The following is a 20,468-nucleotide window of genomic DNA, read 5'->3' as shown; positions in this document are numbered from 1 at the left end:
TTAATTTTTTTTAGCTTACCATCCCTAAAGGACCACTGGGGACCAAAGAGCTAAGAGGGAACTGTATTTTATGTAGATATTTTTCTCAGAGATGGTAGAATTTTCTTGAGAGAGAAGATTAGAAGGTAACACTTACCCTTTAACCAGCAGCATCTGCTCTATAGTGTCTGGGAGAGGCATGCCATAACTTTCTGGGAGAAACAGAGTAAGGACTCCAGTCAGCACAGTCAGGCTTCCCATAAGGATGTAAGGTAGGAATCTGTCATAGCCACCTAAAAGAACATAGGACATGCTGATATCAGGTTTACATCACCACCATGATGAACCAGTGGTTAATATTTGAGTCCTGTGTATAATGCAAACATACAGCTGTCTAAATTGCAGCACCATTGTGCTGCAAGATATAAACTTTATAAAATAAGTTAAGTCACTAGTCCCCGTGGTTGCAAAGATAACTTTCACATGGTAAAAATTCGTTCATAGTAGCATAGTAGTAGTAGTAAGCGGAATGTCCGGGTTCCAGTAACACAGACGCAGGTAACTAACCGCTTTCATGTTCTCTCCACAGGTACCATTGCGGAGAGTGGACCAGATGATATGTCTGGGGGGAGAAAGCAGAAGGAGACTCCGCTGGTTGGAAGGCATGAGATGCGATGTCCTGAGGTTGGGGGTTCCACGACCACCACTCCCGAGAGGAGAAGGCGGGTGGTGGTGGTCGGGGACTCTCTCCTCCGGGGGACTGAGTCATCTATCTGCCGCCCTGACCGGGAAAACCGAGAAGTCTGCTGCTTGCCGGGGGCTAAGATTCGCGATGTGACGGAGAGACTGCCGAGACTCATCAAGCCCTCGGATCGCTACCCCTTCCTGCTTCTCCACGTGGGCACCAATGATACTGCCAAGAATGACCTTGAGCGGATCACTGCGGACTACGTGGCTCTGGGAAGAAGGATAAAGGAGTTGGAGGCGCAAGTGGTGTTCTTGTCCATCCTCCCCGTGGAAGGAAAAGGCCTGGGTAGGGACCGTCGAATCGTGGAAGTCAACGAATGGCTACGCAGGTGGTGTCGGAGAGAAGGCTTTGGATTCTTTGACCATGGGATGGTGTTCCATGAAGGAGGAGTGCTGGGCAGAGACGGGCTCCATCTTACGAAGAGAGGGAAGAGCATCTTTGCCAGCAGGCTGGCTAACCTAGTGAGGAGGGCTTTAAACTAGGTTCACCGGGGGAAGGAGACCAAAGCCCTGAGGTAAGTGGGAAAGCGGGATACCGGGAGGAAGCACAGGCAGGAATGTCTGTGAGGGGAGGGCTCCTGCCTCATACTGGGAATGAGGGGCGATCAACAGGTTATCTCAAGTGCTTATATACAAATGCACAAAGCCTTGGAAACAAGCAGGGAGAACTGGAGGTCCTGGTGATGTCAAGGAACTATGACGTGATTGGAATAACAGAGACTTGGTGGGATAACTCACATGACTGGAGTACAGTCATGGATGGTTATAAACTGTTCAGGAAGGACAGGCAGGGCAGAAAAGGTGGGGGAGTAGCACTGTATGTAAGGGAGCAGTATGACTGCTCAGAGCTCCGGTACGAAACTGTGGAAAAACCTGAGTGTCTCTGGATTAAGTTTAGAAGTGTGTGCAACAAGAGTGATGTAGTGGTCGGAGTCTGCTATAGACCACCGGACCAGGGGGATGAGGTGGATGAGGCTTTCTTCCGGCAACTCACGGAAGCTACTAGATCACATGCCCTGATTCTCATGGGTGACTTTAATTTTCCTGATATCTGCTGGGAGAGCAATACAGCGGTGCATAGACAATCCAGGAAGTTTTTGGAAAGCGTAGGGGACAATTTCCTGGTGCAAGTGCTAGGGGAGCCAACTAGGGGGGGCGCTTTTCTTGACCTGCTGCTCACAAACCAGGTAGAATTAGTGGGGGAAGCAAAAGTGGATGGGAATCTGGGAGGCAGTGACCATGAGTTGGTTGAGTTCAGGATACTGACGCAGGGAAGAAAGGTAAGCAGCAGGATACGGACCCTGGACTTCAGGAAAGCAGACTTTGACTCCCTCAGGGAACAGATGGCCAGGATCCCCTGGGGGACTAACATGAAGGGGAAGGGAGTCCAGGAGAGCTGGCTGTATTTCAAGGAATCCCTGTTGAGGTTACAGGGACAAACCATCCCGATGAGTCGAAAGAATAGTAAATATGGCAGGCGACCAGCTTGGCTTAATGGTGAAATCCTAGCGGATCTTAAACATAAAAAAGAAGCTTACAAGAAGTGGAAGGTTGGACATATGACCAGGGAAGAGTATAAAAATATTGCTCGGGCATGTAGGAAAGATATCAGGAGGGCCAAATCGCACCTGGAGCTGCAGCTAGCAAGAGATGTCAAGAGTAACAAGAAGGGTTTCTTCAGGTATGTTGGCAACAAGAAGAAAGCCAAGGAAAGTGTGGGCCCCTTACTGAATGAGGGAGGCAACCTAGTGACAGAGGATGTGGAAAAAGCTAATGTACTCAATGCTTTTTTTGCCTCTGTTTTCACTAACAAGGTCAGCTCCCAGACTGCTGCGCTGGGCATCACAAAATGGGGAAGAGATGGCCAGCCCTCTGTAGAGATAGAGGTGGTTAGGGACTATTTAGAAAAGCTGGACGTGCACAAGTCCATGGGGCCGGACGAATTGCATCCGAGAGTGCTGAAGGAATTGGCGGCTGTGATTGCAGAGCCCTTGGCCATTATCTTTGAAAACTCGTGGCGAACGGGGGAAGTCCCGGATGACTGGAAAAAGGCTAATGTAGTGCCCATCTTTAAAAAAGGGAAGAAGGAGGATCCTGGGAACTACAGGCCAGTCAGCCTCACCTCAGTCCCTGGAAAAATCATGGAGCAGGTCCTCAAAGAATCAATCCTGAAGCACTTAGACGAGAGGAAAGTGATCAGGAACAGTCAGCATGGATTCACCAAGGGAAGGTCACGCCTGACTAATCTAATCGCCTTTTATGATGAGATTACTGGTTCTGTGGATGAAGGGAAAGCAGTGGATGTATTGTTTCTCGACTTTAGCAAAGCTTTTGACACGGTCTCCCACAGCATTCTTGTCAGCAAGTTAAGGAAGTATGGGCTGGATGAATGCACTATAAGGTGGGTAGAAAGCTGGCTAGATTGTCGGGCTCAACGGGTAGTGATCAATGGCTCCATGTCTAGTTGGCAGCCGGTGTCAAGTGGAGTGCCCCAGGGGTCGGTCCTGGGGCCGGTTTTGTTCAATATCTTCATAAATGATCTGGAGGATGGTGTGGATTGCACTCTCAGCAAATTTGCGGATGATACTAAACTGGGAGGAGTGGTAGATACGCTGGAGGGGAGGGATAGGATACAGAAGGACCTAGACAAATTGGAGGATTGGGCCAAAAGAAATCTGATGAGGTTCAATAAGGATAAGTGCAGGGTCCTGCACTTAGGACGGAAGAATCCAATGCACCGCTACAGACTAGGGACCGAATGGCTAGGCAGCAGTTCTGCGGAAAAGGACCTAGGGGTGACAGTAGACGAGAAGCTGGATATGAGTCAGCAGTGTGCCCTTGTTGCCAAGAAGGCCAATGGCATTTTGGGATGTATAAGTAGGGGCATAGCGAGCAGATCGAGGGACGTGATCGTTCCCCTCTATTCGACACTGGTGAGGCCTCATCTGGAGTACTGTGTCCAGTTTTGGGCCCCACACTACAAGAAGGATGTGGATAAATTGGAAAGAGTCCAGCGAAGGGCAACAAAAATGATTAGGGGTCTAGAGCACATGACTTATGAGGAGACGCTGAGGGAGCTGGGATTGTTTAGTCTGCAGAAGAGAAGAACGAGGGGGGATTTGATAGCTGCTTTCAACTACCTGAAAGGGGGTTCCAAAGAGGATGGCTCTAGACTGTTCTCAATGGTAGCAGATGACAGAACGAGGAGTAATGGTCTCAAGTTGCAATGGGGGAGGTTTAGATTGGATATTAGGAAAAACTTTTTCACTAAGAGGGTGGTGAAACACTGGAATGCGTTACCTAGGGAGGTGGTAGAATCTCCTTCCTTACAGGTTTTTAAGGTCAGGCTTGACAAAGCCCTGGCTGGGATGATTTAACTGGGACTTGGTCCTGCTTTGAGCAGGGGGTTGGACTAGATGACCTTCTGGGGTCCCTTCCAACCCTGATATTCTATGATTCTATGATTTCCCTGAGTCTCCAGACAGCCTGAAAAAAAAAAAAAAAAAAAAAAAAGCTAAGAGAGAAGAGTGAACTGCCCCATTCATCCTGATAAGATGTCACCTCAGAAGCCTAACAAAGAGATACTCTAAAACACAGATACTCTGTCAGGATCATTGTTCAGTGATTTTTTTGAGGCCAAATGTTCTTTAGGAAACTAATGGCCAAATACAGATCCTATATTATATGGGCATGATTTCTTTGAGTTCTGTGTTTCCAAACCACAAAGTATTGAGCAATGTTAGAATTTCTAAATGCCTTCTGTGAGCTGAGGTTACTCACTGAGAAGAGTAGAAGCAGCTGTGATTCTGTTATAGGATATTTGTTGACTAATCTGTGACAAATATAGGGCAATAGCGTGGACTTTACAAGGCAAGACGAGAGCATGACTATACAGACATAACACGGGTTAACTGAAGCACTGGTTCACAGTTACAGAAATCAGCCTACCCTTGCATTTGTTCGATTTTGTTTTCAATACTAGCAGGAGACACAATAGCTGGTATCTTACCAAGGTAAACAAAATAAGGTGAGAGGATGCTTCCCAATCTGGAGGCCATGGAACTGGCTCCAACTCCCATATTCCTCACGACGGTTGGGTACAGCTCAGCAGTGTAAACGTAAACCATTGAAAAGGAAGATGTGATCCCAAATTTACCCAGCATCACCAAGATAATGGACAGGACGTGAAGGTCTGAAAGGGAGATCCAATCAGAACATCAATAAACTGTAACAAGTCACTGCATCTATTAACCCCATTTTTATTTTTTGCTTCTCGTCAACTTAATTCCAGTGTTGGGGTTTTTTGGTTGATTCATTTTAACATAAAGACTCTTAATAAAACAAAACGATCTTCCTCCTAAGGTCATCCAGTCCTGCCACCTATAAAGTCTGAGAACAGAGAGACAACTTAAGGAGAAACACATTGGCAATGTATTTCTAAGATCCTGGTTCACCCTAGCTAGTGGGATTAGCTTTGTAATAAAACACATACCAATGTACAGGTGATTTAAAGATCAGAAGTAGCAAATAATATAATCCACTGTCACTCTTGGAGAATAAGCAAGACAGTTCTCCCTTTCATTTATTTATTCTTTGATTTGCAATAACATGCTTATACACCAAGCCCTAAGCACATGGTCAAAGCCATCAACAGATCAGTATGATAACAATCTCTAGTGTACTTAGCAGAAGGCTACTTAATGGTTGGATTGTAAGTATGAGATACCTTCCTTCAAATATTTTTTAATTAGCAAACATTCACTTTTTTTAAAGTATCTACTTTAAAAAGTACTACACTTTTAAAAGTACTTTAAAAAGTATCTACACTTGCTTACTTTTAGTATTGTTATTTATCACAAAGGCTACATAATAGCTCTCCTGAAATTCAAGTTCTTAATGAGACCGAAGTAGGAAAAACATTATTGACAATTGGTTCTTCTGGAGACAAGTTCTGCAGGATTATGCCAGCTCCTGGTACCATCCATGCACCCAATTGACTACTCCATTTAGTCTAAACCTTGTCCCACACCACAAATTTATTGGGACTCCAGGGTGTAAATTAGAGCAAAACCAGACTAGAGTCTGAATCTTAACAGACCATAGAGAACAAACTATCTTTACTTTAGAGAAAGAAAAGGCTTAGGAATGTGTCTGACACTGGGTATGTCTACATTAGAGCTGGAGGTGTAATTTCCACCCCAGGAAGACATACCTGTGCTAGCTCTGATTGAGCTAGTGTGCTAAAAGTAGAAGTGGAACCATGGCAGCATGGGTGGGAGGAGGGGCTAGTTACCCCGAGTATGTACCTAGGGTTTCAGACATGATCATACCATCCCGCTAGGCTGCCCCGTTGCTTGTGCTACCACAGCTGCGCTTCTATTTTTAGCATGCTAGCTCGATCAGAGCTAGCACAGGTAAGTCTACCCGAGCTGGAAACTACACTTGCAGCTCTAGTGTAGACATACCCCTTGTGTCACATGAGCTCCCTGTGCAGCAGCAAGCAGATGTGGAGGGAAAGGGCAAGGATGGGTAAGGAGAATCTGCATTTGGTCTACAGCTCTGGAGAAAGATTCTTCTCCACAATACTTCACATAGCTGCCCAGTGCTAGGCACTGGAATTTACCCATTAAAAAAATCTGGTTGATATCAGCTAAAAAGTTCATACATGGAGGGACCAGCTGAATGAAGAGAAGGACGCAGCCTCCCAAGAATAATGCAGCAGCCATCGAATACCGTCGGGGGAGATTTCGGAGAAGCAGCCAGGCTATAATATAAGCTGGAATTTCGATAACCGCTGAGAGGAAGCAGTTTACATAGGCATCACCATGCAGGTTAGGAGTGTCAAGTGAGAGGCCAAAATAGCCTACAGAGATTATCATCCTAAAAGACACAAAATAGGAAAGAATCAGACAGACAGACTTGTTCCTGTTCTCCCTCAGCCTCCTATGGCCACAGACTGCCACGTGCCTCTCACATAATTACTGTGCAAAATATTAAAATTGATTTGCCTATGTAAGGAATGTCAGTGCCTACCAGACTTTCTTAGCTTTGAAGCTAGTATCAGGTAGATTTATTGCTGTACACAGAGGTGTAACAGACTCAGACAAGGCCTTCTAGATACTGAATTGATCTTTCCATTTTTTCCTGAATTTAAAGCAACTTAAAAAAAAAAAAGTCCCGTTGAGTTTAAAAATGAATCCAATCTGACTAGATGATTCCAGAGACGTTTGTTAGCCCTGCTGATGCATGAGTCCATGTAAGCACAATCTACTGGACCCTCACTATTGCCCCTGTAGCAACAGTGGCCACACCTGGCTTCCGCTACCTTCGACTGACTAGATGCCCATGTCAATTTCTCTCCAATACAGACCTAGCAAAAATGATTCATGCATTTGTCACTTTTAGACTGGATCCCTGCTACATTGTCTGAAGAACTTCCGATTGTTGCTGGCAGAGAGTTTCTAACATACAGCTGAACATTTCTGATTGCACCAAGTAAAGGGCAGCAGTGCACCCATATTAGAGTGATTACAATAATCATACTACTACTAATAAATAATTGCAGTCTTAGTATGAAAGGTAAGAATCTAGACAACTGAACTCAATCTGCTTCCAAAATTAAAATGAGGCCTACATTAGATATTATTAGCTAGAGACAAGGAATGGGAGAGGGAGCTCTGTGCTGAGAGAACTGTACTCCGAAAAAGAAAACTGGGACTTCACTGCAGCTCTGCAACAAGAGCGCCTGTAAAGAACTAGGGAACTAGAATATCTTGAGACACATTGAGCAGGGAAGGTTACATTTCACCAACAAGAGACAACCATTAAAGAAATGAGGAGGTCACAGCTATTGTACTGGGAAATCTCTGAATGAATCACGTAGGCACAGAGCTCTCACCTTTATCATTATTATTTATCGAGACCTAGAGCAGGGATTGGCAACCTTTGGCGCGCGGCCCATCAGGAAAATCCGCTGGCGGGCTGGGACGGTTTGTTTATCTGCACTGTCCACAGGTTCGGCTGATCGCAGCTCCCACTGGGCGCAGTTCACCGTTGCAGGCCAATGGGGGCGGCGGGAAGCAGCAGCTAACACATCCCTCAGCCCAAGCCACTTCCCGCAGCCCCCACTGGCCTGGAACAGCAAACCGCAGCCAGTGGGAGCTGCGATCGGCTGAAACAAACCGTCCCGGCCCGCCAGCAGATTTCCCTGATTGGCTGTGTGCCAAAGGTTGCCAATTCCTGGCCTAGAGCCTCAAGGAGGTCAAGCCCTATAATGCTAACTGCACACATAATAAATAACCAACGAGTTTGCGATCCAAAAGACAATCCGTTTCTTGCTGGGTTTGTGCACAGCAAAAAAATGCTCATGGTTCAATTGCTTAAAACAAAATAAGAAGCTATCAGTGCCCCTGTGGAGATGTAAACGTGCCATCTGTAAGGTACCAGGAAAAACCTCATGACGAAGGAAATATTTAAGTCACTACAGCCATGCAGATTTTCTGGTGTGACCTGGCAACCTAAGCTATGATTTACAAACAATAATTGTTTGGCAGAATTTAATGAGATAGAAGAATGGTTCTTATCACAAATTATCCCTTTGAATCCTGAATTCCCAGCTGTTCTGCCATATATTCAAATCTGTGCTTTCAAAAATTATTACTGAGCTCAAGGCATCATCAAATCTAGACCGGTCACCCCCTGCCAATGCGGTTTGCATTAGGCTGTCATGTTGGAAAAGCTTAATGCTCAGATATGGATGCTCAAAGAACATTCTTGTAGGGGGATTTACACACTATGTGATGACCAGGCCTCCGACTTCCGCCCTACCTCCTAGAGCCTGGCAAAGGGATTTGATTAGGGGGCTCTCACTTGTTCAGAGGCAACAGACTCATCTCATATAGTTTGAGATGTGTGATGGGTTATGTACCCCTTTATTTGCAGCTACCCTATACTATACTATTCCTAGTACTAATACCCGAAACATACAGAACACATTATTTATAGGGCAGGAGATGCCAGCCAGTTTTTCCAAGTTATTAAGAGATACTCTATGGTGGCTGCTGGAAGTGAAGTTGGAGGGCAGAGCGGGCCATGCACTTTTTACAATGGCAGCAGACATCCCTGCAAGAAGTTTAAGAGCAGTGAGAACACACAGGTCAATATTCGACACTGGTCAATATTCGCTCTTCTCACAAGTCTTTTTTTTATTAGTTACTGAAAAAAGACACTTCTTGTAATCCTTAAATGAAAAACCAACCTGTTTAATCTGAATCTTGTAGCATGAGCCAGAAGTTTACTGGCCTTTGAACTTTATGCTAATAACTTTGTCTGTGCCTCCTTTTTCTTAAATTTTTTTTTTTCCACAGCAGTTTCTAACAGCAGGTGCTTATCATTCAGCGGCCTTTGTATTCGTGCGTTCTAGGAGCATACTTTTGCTTACCAAAGCATCACTGACAAAATAGTGACAAATCGGATATTTTGGGTCCTCACTAGGTCCAAAATGGTGTGTCTCTGCTGCTTCTGGGAAGTCATTTCCTGTAGCTAGGGGAAAAATACATGGACACATTGTCAATACAGCCAATTCTGTATTGCAAAACGTTTATTCTGAATGAGCAATATGGACTGCAGTAAACATCTTGAGAGGCTTTAGGACACCTTACGGGCAGAGAAATTTAGATCAGGATGATTATAAATAAGGCACAAATTTTAACAGTGAGGATAATTAACCATTGGAACAAACTACTAAGAGAAGTGGTAGTCTTTTACATGATTTAAATCCCTTGATTTAAATCACAGGATTTTTAAAAAATCACTGATTTAAATCTTGTTCAGGCTTTGTAAAACTAATTTGAAAATTTGTGCTATTACAACTTTAAATTAAAATTTATAATTAATTTATAAAATGCTTTCTTAAAATGTCATTACTGATAGGGTCTCTTAACAAAACCGCTATTAGCAAGAGACAAAATATTGAAAGTTAAGGCTCTGATCCTGCAAACACTTAAGCAGGTATGTAACTTTAGTTACATTAATGGTCCCTTGATTTCAATGGAATTTCTCATGTGACTACAGTTAAACATCTGCATAAGTGTTTGCAGTATCAGAGGGTAAAATTCTATTTCTACTCAAAACTTCTTTTATTGGCTACAAATTTTGTCACTTCAAAACAAAATTGCTTCAGTGTTAACAAAGAAAAGTTATTTGTGAACTAATTTTTTCTGACTAACTTTAGACTCCTAAACCTATATTTAAATATCTAAGGGAAGGATTTTCCAAAGCATGTAAGTGACTTAAGTGCATAAGTCCCACTGACTTCAAACTGCAAAACCTGTTGGAGCTTAATAGCCTGATCGAAGCATTTCAGCATCCTTGACTTGCGGGTGTTTGATACATCAGAAGATGGTGTTGGTTGGAAATATAGCACAAGGTATTTACTTAACAATTTCATGTCCGAGTTTGTGTGGTTCTCAAAGTAACAATAATGCTGGACTGGTCTTTTTTTTAGGAAACCAAATAAGGGAATAAGTTCAAGTATCCACTTTAGCAATTCACGACTATAAAATGAGAAGTAAAGAACTATCAACACGGAAACAATCTGATTTAATTTTTAATCATGATTGTTATCCACCCTGGCAATTTGTGTTAAGGTGAAAACTTCCATTTCTACAACTGCAATAAGAAGAGCTTTTTGCACGTTAGCTTCATTCCATAAACTGCTATATGTGGAGATTAACACTGAGTGAAGGCAAGCAAAAACAATTGTGTAGGAGGTTCCTTTCTCCTCTCAAGTTAAATTCAAAATGGCCGAGGACAGCAAATTCTAAAGATAGACTTTATGTTGGTTCTTTGAACCCCCTAACCATGTTAGTAATAATACTAAACAATATTTGGCACTTCAATAGTACTTTTCAAACACTAGTTTTAACTTGCACTAGTCAGATGATGTTATAGTATACTCTGCTACTGTAAGTTTCAGAAGTTTTTGTTTAGAAGCATTTTCTCCTAGAGCATTAAGTTACTTTAGGGGTACAACATTCACTACTTTAATCCATACAAATCAACACTCAAGAGGTATGCTGGACAATCCAACCACTGGTTTTATCATCTGATCAACCCTATATTGTGATACACCACACCAGATCAGCCTCAGTTCTACATTTCTTGTTTTTACAACAAGCTGGTTCCTGGAGATGGAGGAAATGTCTGGTTTGTCCACATCCTTTTCAGCTAGGTCATTCTGAGATTAAATTGCAGCTGAAGCACAGAAATGCATGTAAATAAATGTGAGGTTTGCACATGCAGAGAATGGAAGGAATGTGTTATCTTTGAGGCTGTTGTAACAGTAGCTACACACACAGCATTCCCTAGTTCTCAATGTAGGAATGTATAAAATACTTAATACCAAATCAAGTCCCTATAAGCCAACTGCATTGGAGCTTCTGACCCTAATAAACTGTCAAAAGTTACATAGTGCCTAATCCTGCAATCTTACTGGGCCTGAATCTGCCACCCTTACTCGCAGAATATTACCTTACTGTGAAAGAAGTTTCATGGACTTCAGCAGGAATAATAGTGGAGTAAAGTACTTTCTACATGAAAAATGGTGGCAGAACTGCCGCCAATGTGAGGAATCCTTATACACAGAATGTGTCCCACTGAAATCAAAGGAACTACTTGCATGAATAAGAATGACTAATTTGAACAACAGCCCTAAACTTCACCCCTCAACACCAAAAAACCCTCACCAATGTGCTGTAAATTGTATCTGATCTAGTGTGAGTGCAGCTTTTCAATGAGGCTGATATAGCTACTGTGGGTGAATGTAAACTATTTCTGAGGGTACGTCTACACAGCAATCAGACACCTGCAGCTGGCCCGTCACAGCTGACTCGGGCTCATGGGGTTCGGGCTAAGAGGCTATTTAATTGTAGTGCAGACATTTGGGCTTCGGCTGCAGCCCAAGCTGTGGAGCTCATCACCTCGCAGGGTCCTGTTGTTGTTTTTATAAATCATAGTCCGTTAAAAAAAGCCTGACATTTTTAGTAGCATTAAGAGCTAGAGCTTTTGTTTTCCTGAAAATGTGCTGCCCCCTAAAGACGTATATGTCACGTGTCAACTGCTTGCAGCAGTGCAGCTCTCCACCCTTTCTTGTAAATCATATGATCTTTATTAAGAACTATACAGTTGTGTCACCATTAGCTGCCAAGAAATCAACAAACAGGAAACTTAAAAACAGGAACATAGTGTAAATTCTAACACTTGCTATCTGTGAGAAGAGGCTCTGCCCATTAGTAGCTGGATACACAGACAATGAAATCCTCGATGGGGCAGGTCCCAGAAGGAAGGTATGGGAGTGGCTGAGAGGGCCGGTCATTTGCTATGAGACAGAAATGATGCTTTGAATGTAACTCTATAATCTGAAACCCTACTGTTCCTTAACTGAACAGAGTCCAGGAGTCCCTCATCCTCCAGAATCAGTGGCACCCAAATGGTCTCAGTGTGACCTCCAAAAGTGAGACAAGTTTGGATATTAACACATTTTTCCCACCTCAAATCCTACATTGTTTCAGCCCAGCTCAGACAGAAAGAAAACTTCCAGGAGTTGGGGGAGAATATTGGTGGGGCTGAGGGAAGAAGAAAGAGGAAAGCGATGCATAATGACGACTCCGCCCTAAAGCGTTTTGAGAGTAATGCCGAGCTTGGATATATTTATATTACAGTAGTACCCAGAGGTCCTGACCAGGATCAGGACTGTGTTGGACTGGACACTATCCAAGCACAGAGGTAGACCCAATCCCTGCAATGAAGTGCTTACAATCTGAGGAGTTACAATCTCTCCCTTTAACATTCAGCACCAGCAACAGCCCCCAGTGACATTGGCAGACTTTTGGGTTTGGTCCTATTCAGGGAAGATAGAGCCCTGACCACATATGAGCTGTATCATACTAGAGAACAGTAAAACAAATAGCTAGACTTTAGTTTTGAGGGGAAGTCCTCAAATCATTTGAGTGGAGCTCTCTTTCTCTAGGAATGGTCCTAAATAGCATGTAGGGATCCATGGGTTTTCATTCATCCCTTTAGTTTAAGGCCAGGTTTTTGCCTGTTTGCTATCTGCTCTCTTATTCTGTTTCACCATTGGGGGGGGCTTTACATCTCTGTCTGGGACAACAATCTTTACATTCAAAAATCAATGGCTGGAGGAAATTTGAAAGCAAAGTCCATCTTATATGATATCTCAGGAATCTCCCCACCATATGGCCAGACTCCAGCACTCTGAGAAGTGAGAATTCACAGGCATGTGTCAGCTGTCTCATATAAAGAAGCAGAGTCCATTCTCATGAGGGGGAGAAGATTTACTGCATTACAGGGGATAAGACAGCATTTCAGATAGTCTACTTAGCGCAGAGTAACAAGTAAACTATGAAGCAAATTAAAGAGCCTGCCCTAAAGAGACTACAATCAAAAAGGCACAAACGGGTACAATGCAGAACACAGAGATGTGTTTTCTTTCTGGCTGGAGTGCTCACAGGAGGTTCAGAAGATTTACGAAGAGGAAGGATATGGGGTGAACATCTGTTTGGAAAGTGCCTAGGACGTTACAGGGAGGATCAGACAGACAGTTTTAATACACATGAAAGTTTACCTCCATAGGATTAAATATTACATCTGGGGCTGTAATGCCATTTGTTTTTGCAGCCTTTCGGATGATGATTTCTGCCTCTTGTAACCTTCCTTGAGAGATCAGCCACCGGGGAGATTCTGGAATGACCCTGCAACAAGTTTCAGAACAACAACAATGTCCGCATTTCCACACTGACCACAGCTGCAAAGACACACATACATATCGCCACAGGCATAAATAGTTTAAAATGTGCTGTACCTTGCAGTGATTAAAAACAAAAACACAACACACATTTATGCAAAGCAGATGAGCATATACTGTGAAAAAGAGATTGAAATTTGTTCGTGGACTTAAAAGGGACTAAAAAGTTAAGCTACAAATCAAACTTGAGAAGTACAGGAAGAAAATGTTTTATCAAAAGAAACGAAGGCAGTGTGAAACTGTGTGCATGACATTGTGCTGTAGGTGGGTAACATTTGGACAGTGATACATATAAGCTAACAACTGTAGATATCACTATGGGATGAGACACCTATACACAAGCTGCCTTCACAAGAGAAAGTGGACTCAATTATGTATTATACTTTCTACTATCTAGGAAGAGAAGTAGCTCCACCTTGTGGACTATTAAGGCTTATCGTATTCCATAAAAACAGTACTCAGTGGAGGAAAATTCTGAAATCATATAGATGCCCAAATGCTACTTTTTCTGAATAAAAGTTCCACAGACCTCAATCCCAACTCATCTCCCAGCTACCAGTGGTCTCTAGTTCTGCCTTTCTTAGCCTGATCCTACTCTCAATAAAGTCCATGGACTTCAATGGGAAAAGGAGCAAATCATTCCCTTCTGTCCAAAATGCTAGGCGAGACCTGGCCTTTCAAAAAGCAAGGCACAGGACTCTGGAGCAGGTTTTGAGTAGGAAGTAGCTCTACACCACCTTTCCACTCTCCTCCCCTGATCAGCCCCACCTAGTGCAAAGGCGGATGAAGCCAGGGGTTAGGATCTGACTGATTATTTCTAATGGACCTTGAACTAACATGGCTTTTTGTTTATTCCTTGTTTGCCTGACAGCAGCAGTGATGACAGAATAGTCCTGAGAAAAATATTTCTCTTCCTATGGTACAAATTAATTACGTTTATTAAAAGTTAACATTTTAAAGTTCTAATTTTGTTCCTGCTACAAACCGCATTTCACCCAGCATGGTCAACTTCGATATTTGGTTCTCACAAACTAGCACAGTGCTGCATTGTTCAGGCTGCAAACGCTGCAGAGGAGAATGACAATTTATTCTGTAAAGCTTGTTTGTATTGAACTGTTTGTTCAATTTGATAGAAGCATTTCTAGTAATTTTTTTTAAAAATAAAACTAAATGTTGGATAAAATTTGATCTGACAGTGTCCCATAAACTGCAGCTGCACACAGATAGCATTTTTATTTAGTCCTGGCCCATGGTTTGGCGAGGGGTGGGGTGCTGGGTATTTGTGGGGGGTGCAGGAGTCAAGGCTGGGGGTGTGTGGAGGTGCAGGGGTCAGGGAGTGTGTGAGGAGGGTGCAGGAGTCAGGGCATAGGGTGTGGGGGGGTGCTGGAGTCAGGGCTGGGATCGTGGGGGTGCAGGGGTCAGGACAGAGGGCTGGGAGTGTGTAGGGGGGTACAGGGGTCAGGGCTGGGGGTGTGTCTGGATTGTAAGTCCTTTTACGTAGCTATTTGACTGATGATGCTATACACAGATTTAAAACTGATAAGCCGATATTTACTTTAGTATACTCCATTCATGGACAAACAAACAATGTATCTGTAAAATATCCCAAACAACAAAATGCAAAGAAAGACAAACAAGTTAAATCTGGAGTCACAAGGGGAAAAGCACACACCAACCCATACAGACAGGAAGGTAAGAGTTAGAATCCTGAAAGCAATTCCAAACAGCACTGGAAACCAGCTTAGAACTTTCTCCAAGCATGTGGGCAAAGGCCCTGAGATTCAATATACATATAAAGGTTTTTTGTAAAACAGCCTCATTTTGGCCTTGGATTTTGCACCCACATACCTTGTACCTGCAGATGCATTTATCTGCCTGATTTGTGGGTGCAATCAGATAGATAACCAAATTCTATAAAACGTGCCAGCAGTTATTTTTGGGCACATAACCTCTTAGATATTTAGATGAGCTAATTGAAAAGGATGTAGCACAGGGGTCGGCAACCTATGGCACGCATCCCAAAGACGGCACGCAAGCCAATTTTTAATGGCACGCTGCTGCCTGCCAGGTCCCAGCTGCTGGCCCCACTCAGCCCGCTGCCGAACCAAGGCCAGCAGCAGGCTGAGAGGGGCCGGGACCCTGGCAGGCAGCAGCGTGCCATTAAAAATCCTGCCCGCCCTGGCCCGCTCTTCTCCGCCCCTCCCCTGCAGGGGCAGGTTGAAGAAGCTTGGTTCTGCCAGCTGCTGCTGCAGGACAGGCAAGTTCCCCTCCCCAACCTCTTCCCCCAGCGTGCTGGGTTCTTGCCCTTCCTCCTCTCCCTCCCTGCCGCGGATCAGCTGATGGCCCTTGCGAGGGAGGGGGAAGACGCAGCACACTCGCTGCTCCGGGGAGGAGGCGGAGACGAGGTGGGTACAAGGCTTTGGGAAAGGGGTTGGAATCAGGGCATATCCCCTCCAGCCCCCTGCCGTGAGCCGCTCTGGGAGCGCCCCCAGGACCCTAGCCCACACCCACAGCCCTCTACCCTGACCCATGCACCCCCCTCACACACACCCAGCCCTCTACCCTGACGCCTGCACCCCCCTCACACACACCCAGCCCTCTGCCCTGACCCCTGCACCCCCCACGATCCCAGCCCTGACTCCAGCACCCCCCCACACCCCATGCCCTGACTCCTGCACCCTCCTCACACACGCCCAGCCCCGATTTCTGCACCCGCACACATACCCAGCCCTCTGCCCTGACCTCTGCACCCCCACACACCCCAGCCCTGACTCCTGCATCCCCCCATACCCCCAGCCCCCCCCCATGCATTCCCACATTCCCCCCCAACCCTTCGCACCAAACGGGAGCTCCTGCACCCTTCGCACCAAATGGGAGCTGCCCAGGTAAACACTCCACACCCAAACCTCCTGCCCCAACCCTGAGCCCCCTCCCTCATTCTAGCTCTTGGCCTGACCCTGCCTCCCAACCCCCAGTCTGCTCCTTCACCCCAGCCCTGTGCTCAGTGCACTCCCACCCTCAGCTCAGTGCCGAGAGAGAGGAAGAGAATGGGCTATAACCAGCGAGAAGGTAGGTACCCACTCTATGTGGGCAGGGCTGGGATCCCAGACTGGCAACGGGCTGAGTGGCAGCAGGCTGAGCCGCTCAGCCCACTGCCAGTCTGGGGTCCCGGCCGCCAGCCCCACTCAGCCCGCTGCTGGTCTGGGGTTCTGGCTGCTGGCTCCTTGCCAGCCGGGGTCCCGGCCGCAGGTCCGCTCAGCCTGCTTCCGGCCTAAGTGAATGGAACCCCAGGCTGGCAGTGGGCTGGCGGCGTAAGATGGCGTTTTAATTTAATTTTAAATGAAGCTTCTTAAACATTTTGAAAACCCTGTTTACTTTACATACGACAATAGTTTAGTTATAGAATCTATAGACTTATAGAGAGAGACCTTCTAAAAAACGTTAAAATGTATTACTGGCACGCAAAATCTTAAATTAAAGTGAATAAATGAAGACTCGGCACACAACTTCTGAAAGGCTGCCGACCCCTGAGGTAGCAGAAAAGCCATGGGTATCACTAGATAAAACCATATGTAGGAGAAGGCATCAGAATGCACAGACACTACAGTGATGGATACTATAGAAAAAGCTAAGATAGATACAGGACTAGCCAAGTGCAAAGAGAAGACAAAAGTGCAACAAATTTCCTCTAGCTTAATGATAATGCCAACAACTAAGCCATCCTTCATTAATATTACGGAAAGTTCTTAAGGAAGGCTTTGGTAATAGACCAGAGATGTTGGCGCTAAGGTTAGTTCTTTACTGATAGAACTTTAGATGTAGGTTCTGTCTATATCAGTTATTTTCAACCTTTTTTCATTTGCAGACCCCTAAAAAAACTTCAAACGGAGGCGTGGACCCCTTTGGAAATTCAACCTGTGGTCCATGGACCCCTATCATAGAAGTCTTAGACTGAAAACTGACTGAACACTGACTGAACAGAATTCAACTATAAATGTTGCACCTGCTTGGCACGACATTTGACACAACATGAGAAAGGGCTAACTGTGGGTTTCTATGGTAATGATAATATTTCTGGGTTTTGACCTGTCGGTGGGGTTATTCACATACTTTTGATTGGTAAGAAAAACGGAATGCCTTTTTTGGGACCTGAAACTTTATTTTCATATTCACCTTTCATGGATCCCTTAGACAGTCTGCAGACCCCAGGGATCCGGGGACCACGGGTTGAAAACCACAGGTCCATGTTAACCAACTTCAGAGCAGTAATTCTCCACTACTGGTGGAACCTTTAAATGTAGGTAGGACTTGGGTGTTTCTATGACACTTATAGACCAGATTCCAATCTCAGCTATTGGTATGAAGCCAGCATAGTTACATCAGTGTAAATCCAGAGCTATTGAGACAAGAATCAACCTTAATTTCACAGCCAGACAGCCCTAAATTTAAAAGTAGTTTTATACATTTTTTAAAGATTTTTTTTTTAAAAGGAAATTTAAGATTCTGTACTACAATGGCAAAATCTGGCAGAAGAAATGAAAGCTAAGGATTTCTACTGTCTATGATTCTATTAAACACCCCCAAAGGAAACATCAGACACACTCATACTGTTTCAGTCATAACCTCTTGCTAAAGGCCAATATTGCATCAGATTCCACATTTCTGTTATGTTAACCTCAAGTCTGAACCCTGTCAGCTGTAGGTGAGACTTTCTGAAGCCAAACATCTTTTAAAGTAGTTACACTCACCACCACAGTGGAATGCAAAGCAGCCCAGGTAAAGTAAGAGCCAGAAGCAGAGTCCGCCAGTCTCTGATGAAGTACGCGAACAGTGGCAGCAACATGTAGCCCATTGCATAAAATATGCAAACGCCTAGTGTGCAGAATATAACACGAACTGTTTTGCCAAGAATTTCTGTGCCTGTTCAAAACAAGAGAATGTGGATTAGCATTTTAACTTATCAGAAATAATAGCAGCCAAATATTTTACCACTATACAAGAACGGACGCTACTTTTAGCAAAACTGTTCCTCACACATGCTACAATTGTTAGCACTATATCAGTTGCAGTTTTTCCTGTTTTAATGAGGCGCTGCCAGATCTATCTTAGGGCCTGATTCTGCACCAAAAGGTAGTAATTTTATGAATAAAAACTATGTGATTAGACCCTAAAATTGTTCTAACTCAATGAGTAAAAAAGCCTTCTGGATTCCAAAAGGACTCACAAAACCTACACCAATAAACCATGTTTTTTGCCTGCTGCAGCAATTAGCTAAACACCATTTTCAGAACTGTTCTGGGCTTTGTTATGGCCACAAAGAATTCAGTGCTCTAGACAGTGAAGTTGCTTTTTAAAACAAACGCATTCAGAGATCTCTCTTAAAAAGATTCATAGTCAGTCTTACTTGTCCTCCAATCAGACACCTTTGCTTAGCTATCATAGAATGGATGCAATGACAGAATCCATGTGACAGTTTAACTTTTATCACAGATTGTTTTAAGAAGTCTTAAGTTGTGCTTACATGTTTGATCACAATTACAAATTACAATATCATATGTACAATTTGCATGTGTTTGGATCCAAACTGCAGTTCACCAGAGCAACTGGGCACAACTCATTCTACACGTCTTCCAACATATGACTATGAGTGTGCATCTAACTGCATCCTCTCACTGGAGAGCTCTTGCTTCAGATAAAGACTTGTTCTGATTTACTCCCTTTGCTCATTTAAGTATTTGGTAAACAAAGCATTTTATTTTGATGTGTGGCTATTTTACTAAAAGGAAAATTTTCAAATGGATTAGGAGTTAGCCATGCTTGGTAAGGTTATATTCTTATTAACAGTGCTGCTTGGGAAAAAATAAAAAAAACAAGCCATTAGTAAATAAGGAGAGCAGGGGGAACAATAACACTGAAAATGTGCTATGCATAACAAACTCCCATACCAAGTACAAAAGCTGCCACATAGTTAGAGATCTGTCCCATGCCGACGATGACAAAGAGCACTGAAAACATCTCCCAGCTGCTAGAGAAGACCTGCAGGAAGCTGAAGCCGGTTTGCACCCCTAGGGTCGCAAACAGAACTTTCTTCCTGCCAAACCTTTCGTGAACAAAGACAAAAATGAAAGGGTTACATAAGAAAGAGTCATGAAAATAACAGCAAGATCAGTGAATTAGTTTTGCACATAGGGGGTCTTTATAACAAGAAAATGTCTCAGAAAGTGGAACAAGTATTTCAGACAAGCTAAAAATTCCACTCCAAAAGTGGAAGAATATCTTATGCGCTGCAATTCGGGGTATGTCTACACTGCAGCTAGGAGCTCGCTTCTCAGAATGGGTAGACAGGCACATGCTAGCTCTGCTCACTGCTAAAAATAACTGTGATTGCATTGTCTTGGGCGAGTACGCTGGCAACAGATGTGATTGTACTGAGGCAGCTAGCCCAAGCTGCTGGCATGCCCACACCACCATTTTTAGCATGCTAGCTTGAGCAGATCTAGCACGTGTCTGTCTGTCTTTCCACACTGGGAAGCATGCTACCAGCTGTGGTGCAGATGTACCTTAAGAGATTTCTTTGAGAATGTGGTGGGAAGTTCTCTTTTCAGGGATGATGGAATGGGTGTGGACAAGTGCAAACACCTAGAAAGTGAATTATCGCTAAAATGCAAACAATGAGGGGTCAGTGACTCAAAAGTAGTGCTTTCTTCCATGTCCCAGAGTGGGACAATAAACACAAGGCAGAGAAGTGGAGTCTTTTGAAGAGGAAAAACTCTGGCCCCGTGCCAGTCTATAGTCATTAAGAGCCCCAGTTCGGCAAACCTTACTCAGTTACACTGAGGAGTACCTTGCTCTGTGACTAACCTAACTGATTTCCAATGGGACTATTCAAGGAGCAGAGTACCAGACAATGTACTTTGAT

At 44.1% G+C, this 20,468-nt stretch overlaps 1 protein-coding gene across 1 annotated transcript in view; it reads right to left on the bottom strand.

Moving 5' to 3' along the window:
* The window catches only part of LOC102935682 (solute carrier family 22 member 5), a 46,578-nt gene that overhangs the window by 4,026 nt on the left and 22,084 nt on the right, over positions 1-20,468 (bottom strand). The window contains exons 3-9 of the mRNA XM_037905982.2: positions 19,495-19,649; positions 18,298-18,469; positions 13,370-13,496; positions 9,167-9,267; positions 6,392-6,606; positions 4,736-4,918; positions 137-272 (exon numbers count right to left, since the gene is read on the bottom strand). Coding sequence (XP_037761910.1) covers positions 137-272; positions 4,736-4,918; positions 6,392-6,606; positions 9,167-9,267; positions 13,370-13,496; positions 18,298-18,469; positions 19,495-19,649 — 1,089 coding nt within the window. The remainder of the gene's footprint in view (positions 1-136; positions 273-4,735; positions 4,919-6,391; positions 6,607-9,166; positions 9,268-13,369; positions 13,497-18,297; positions 18,470-19,494; positions 19,650-20,468) is intronic.

Source organism: Chelonia mydas, chromosome 8, assembly GCF_015237465.2.
Source record: "Chelonia mydas isolate rCheMyd1 chromosome 8, rCheMyd1.pri.v2, whole genome shotgun sequence".
NCBI classification, from domain to species: Eukaryota; Metazoa; Chordata; order Testudines; family Cheloniidae; genus Chelonia; species Chelonia mydas.
Note: the sequence above shows the minus strand (reverse complement) of the source record. Positions and strands in the feature narration are given on the sequence as shown.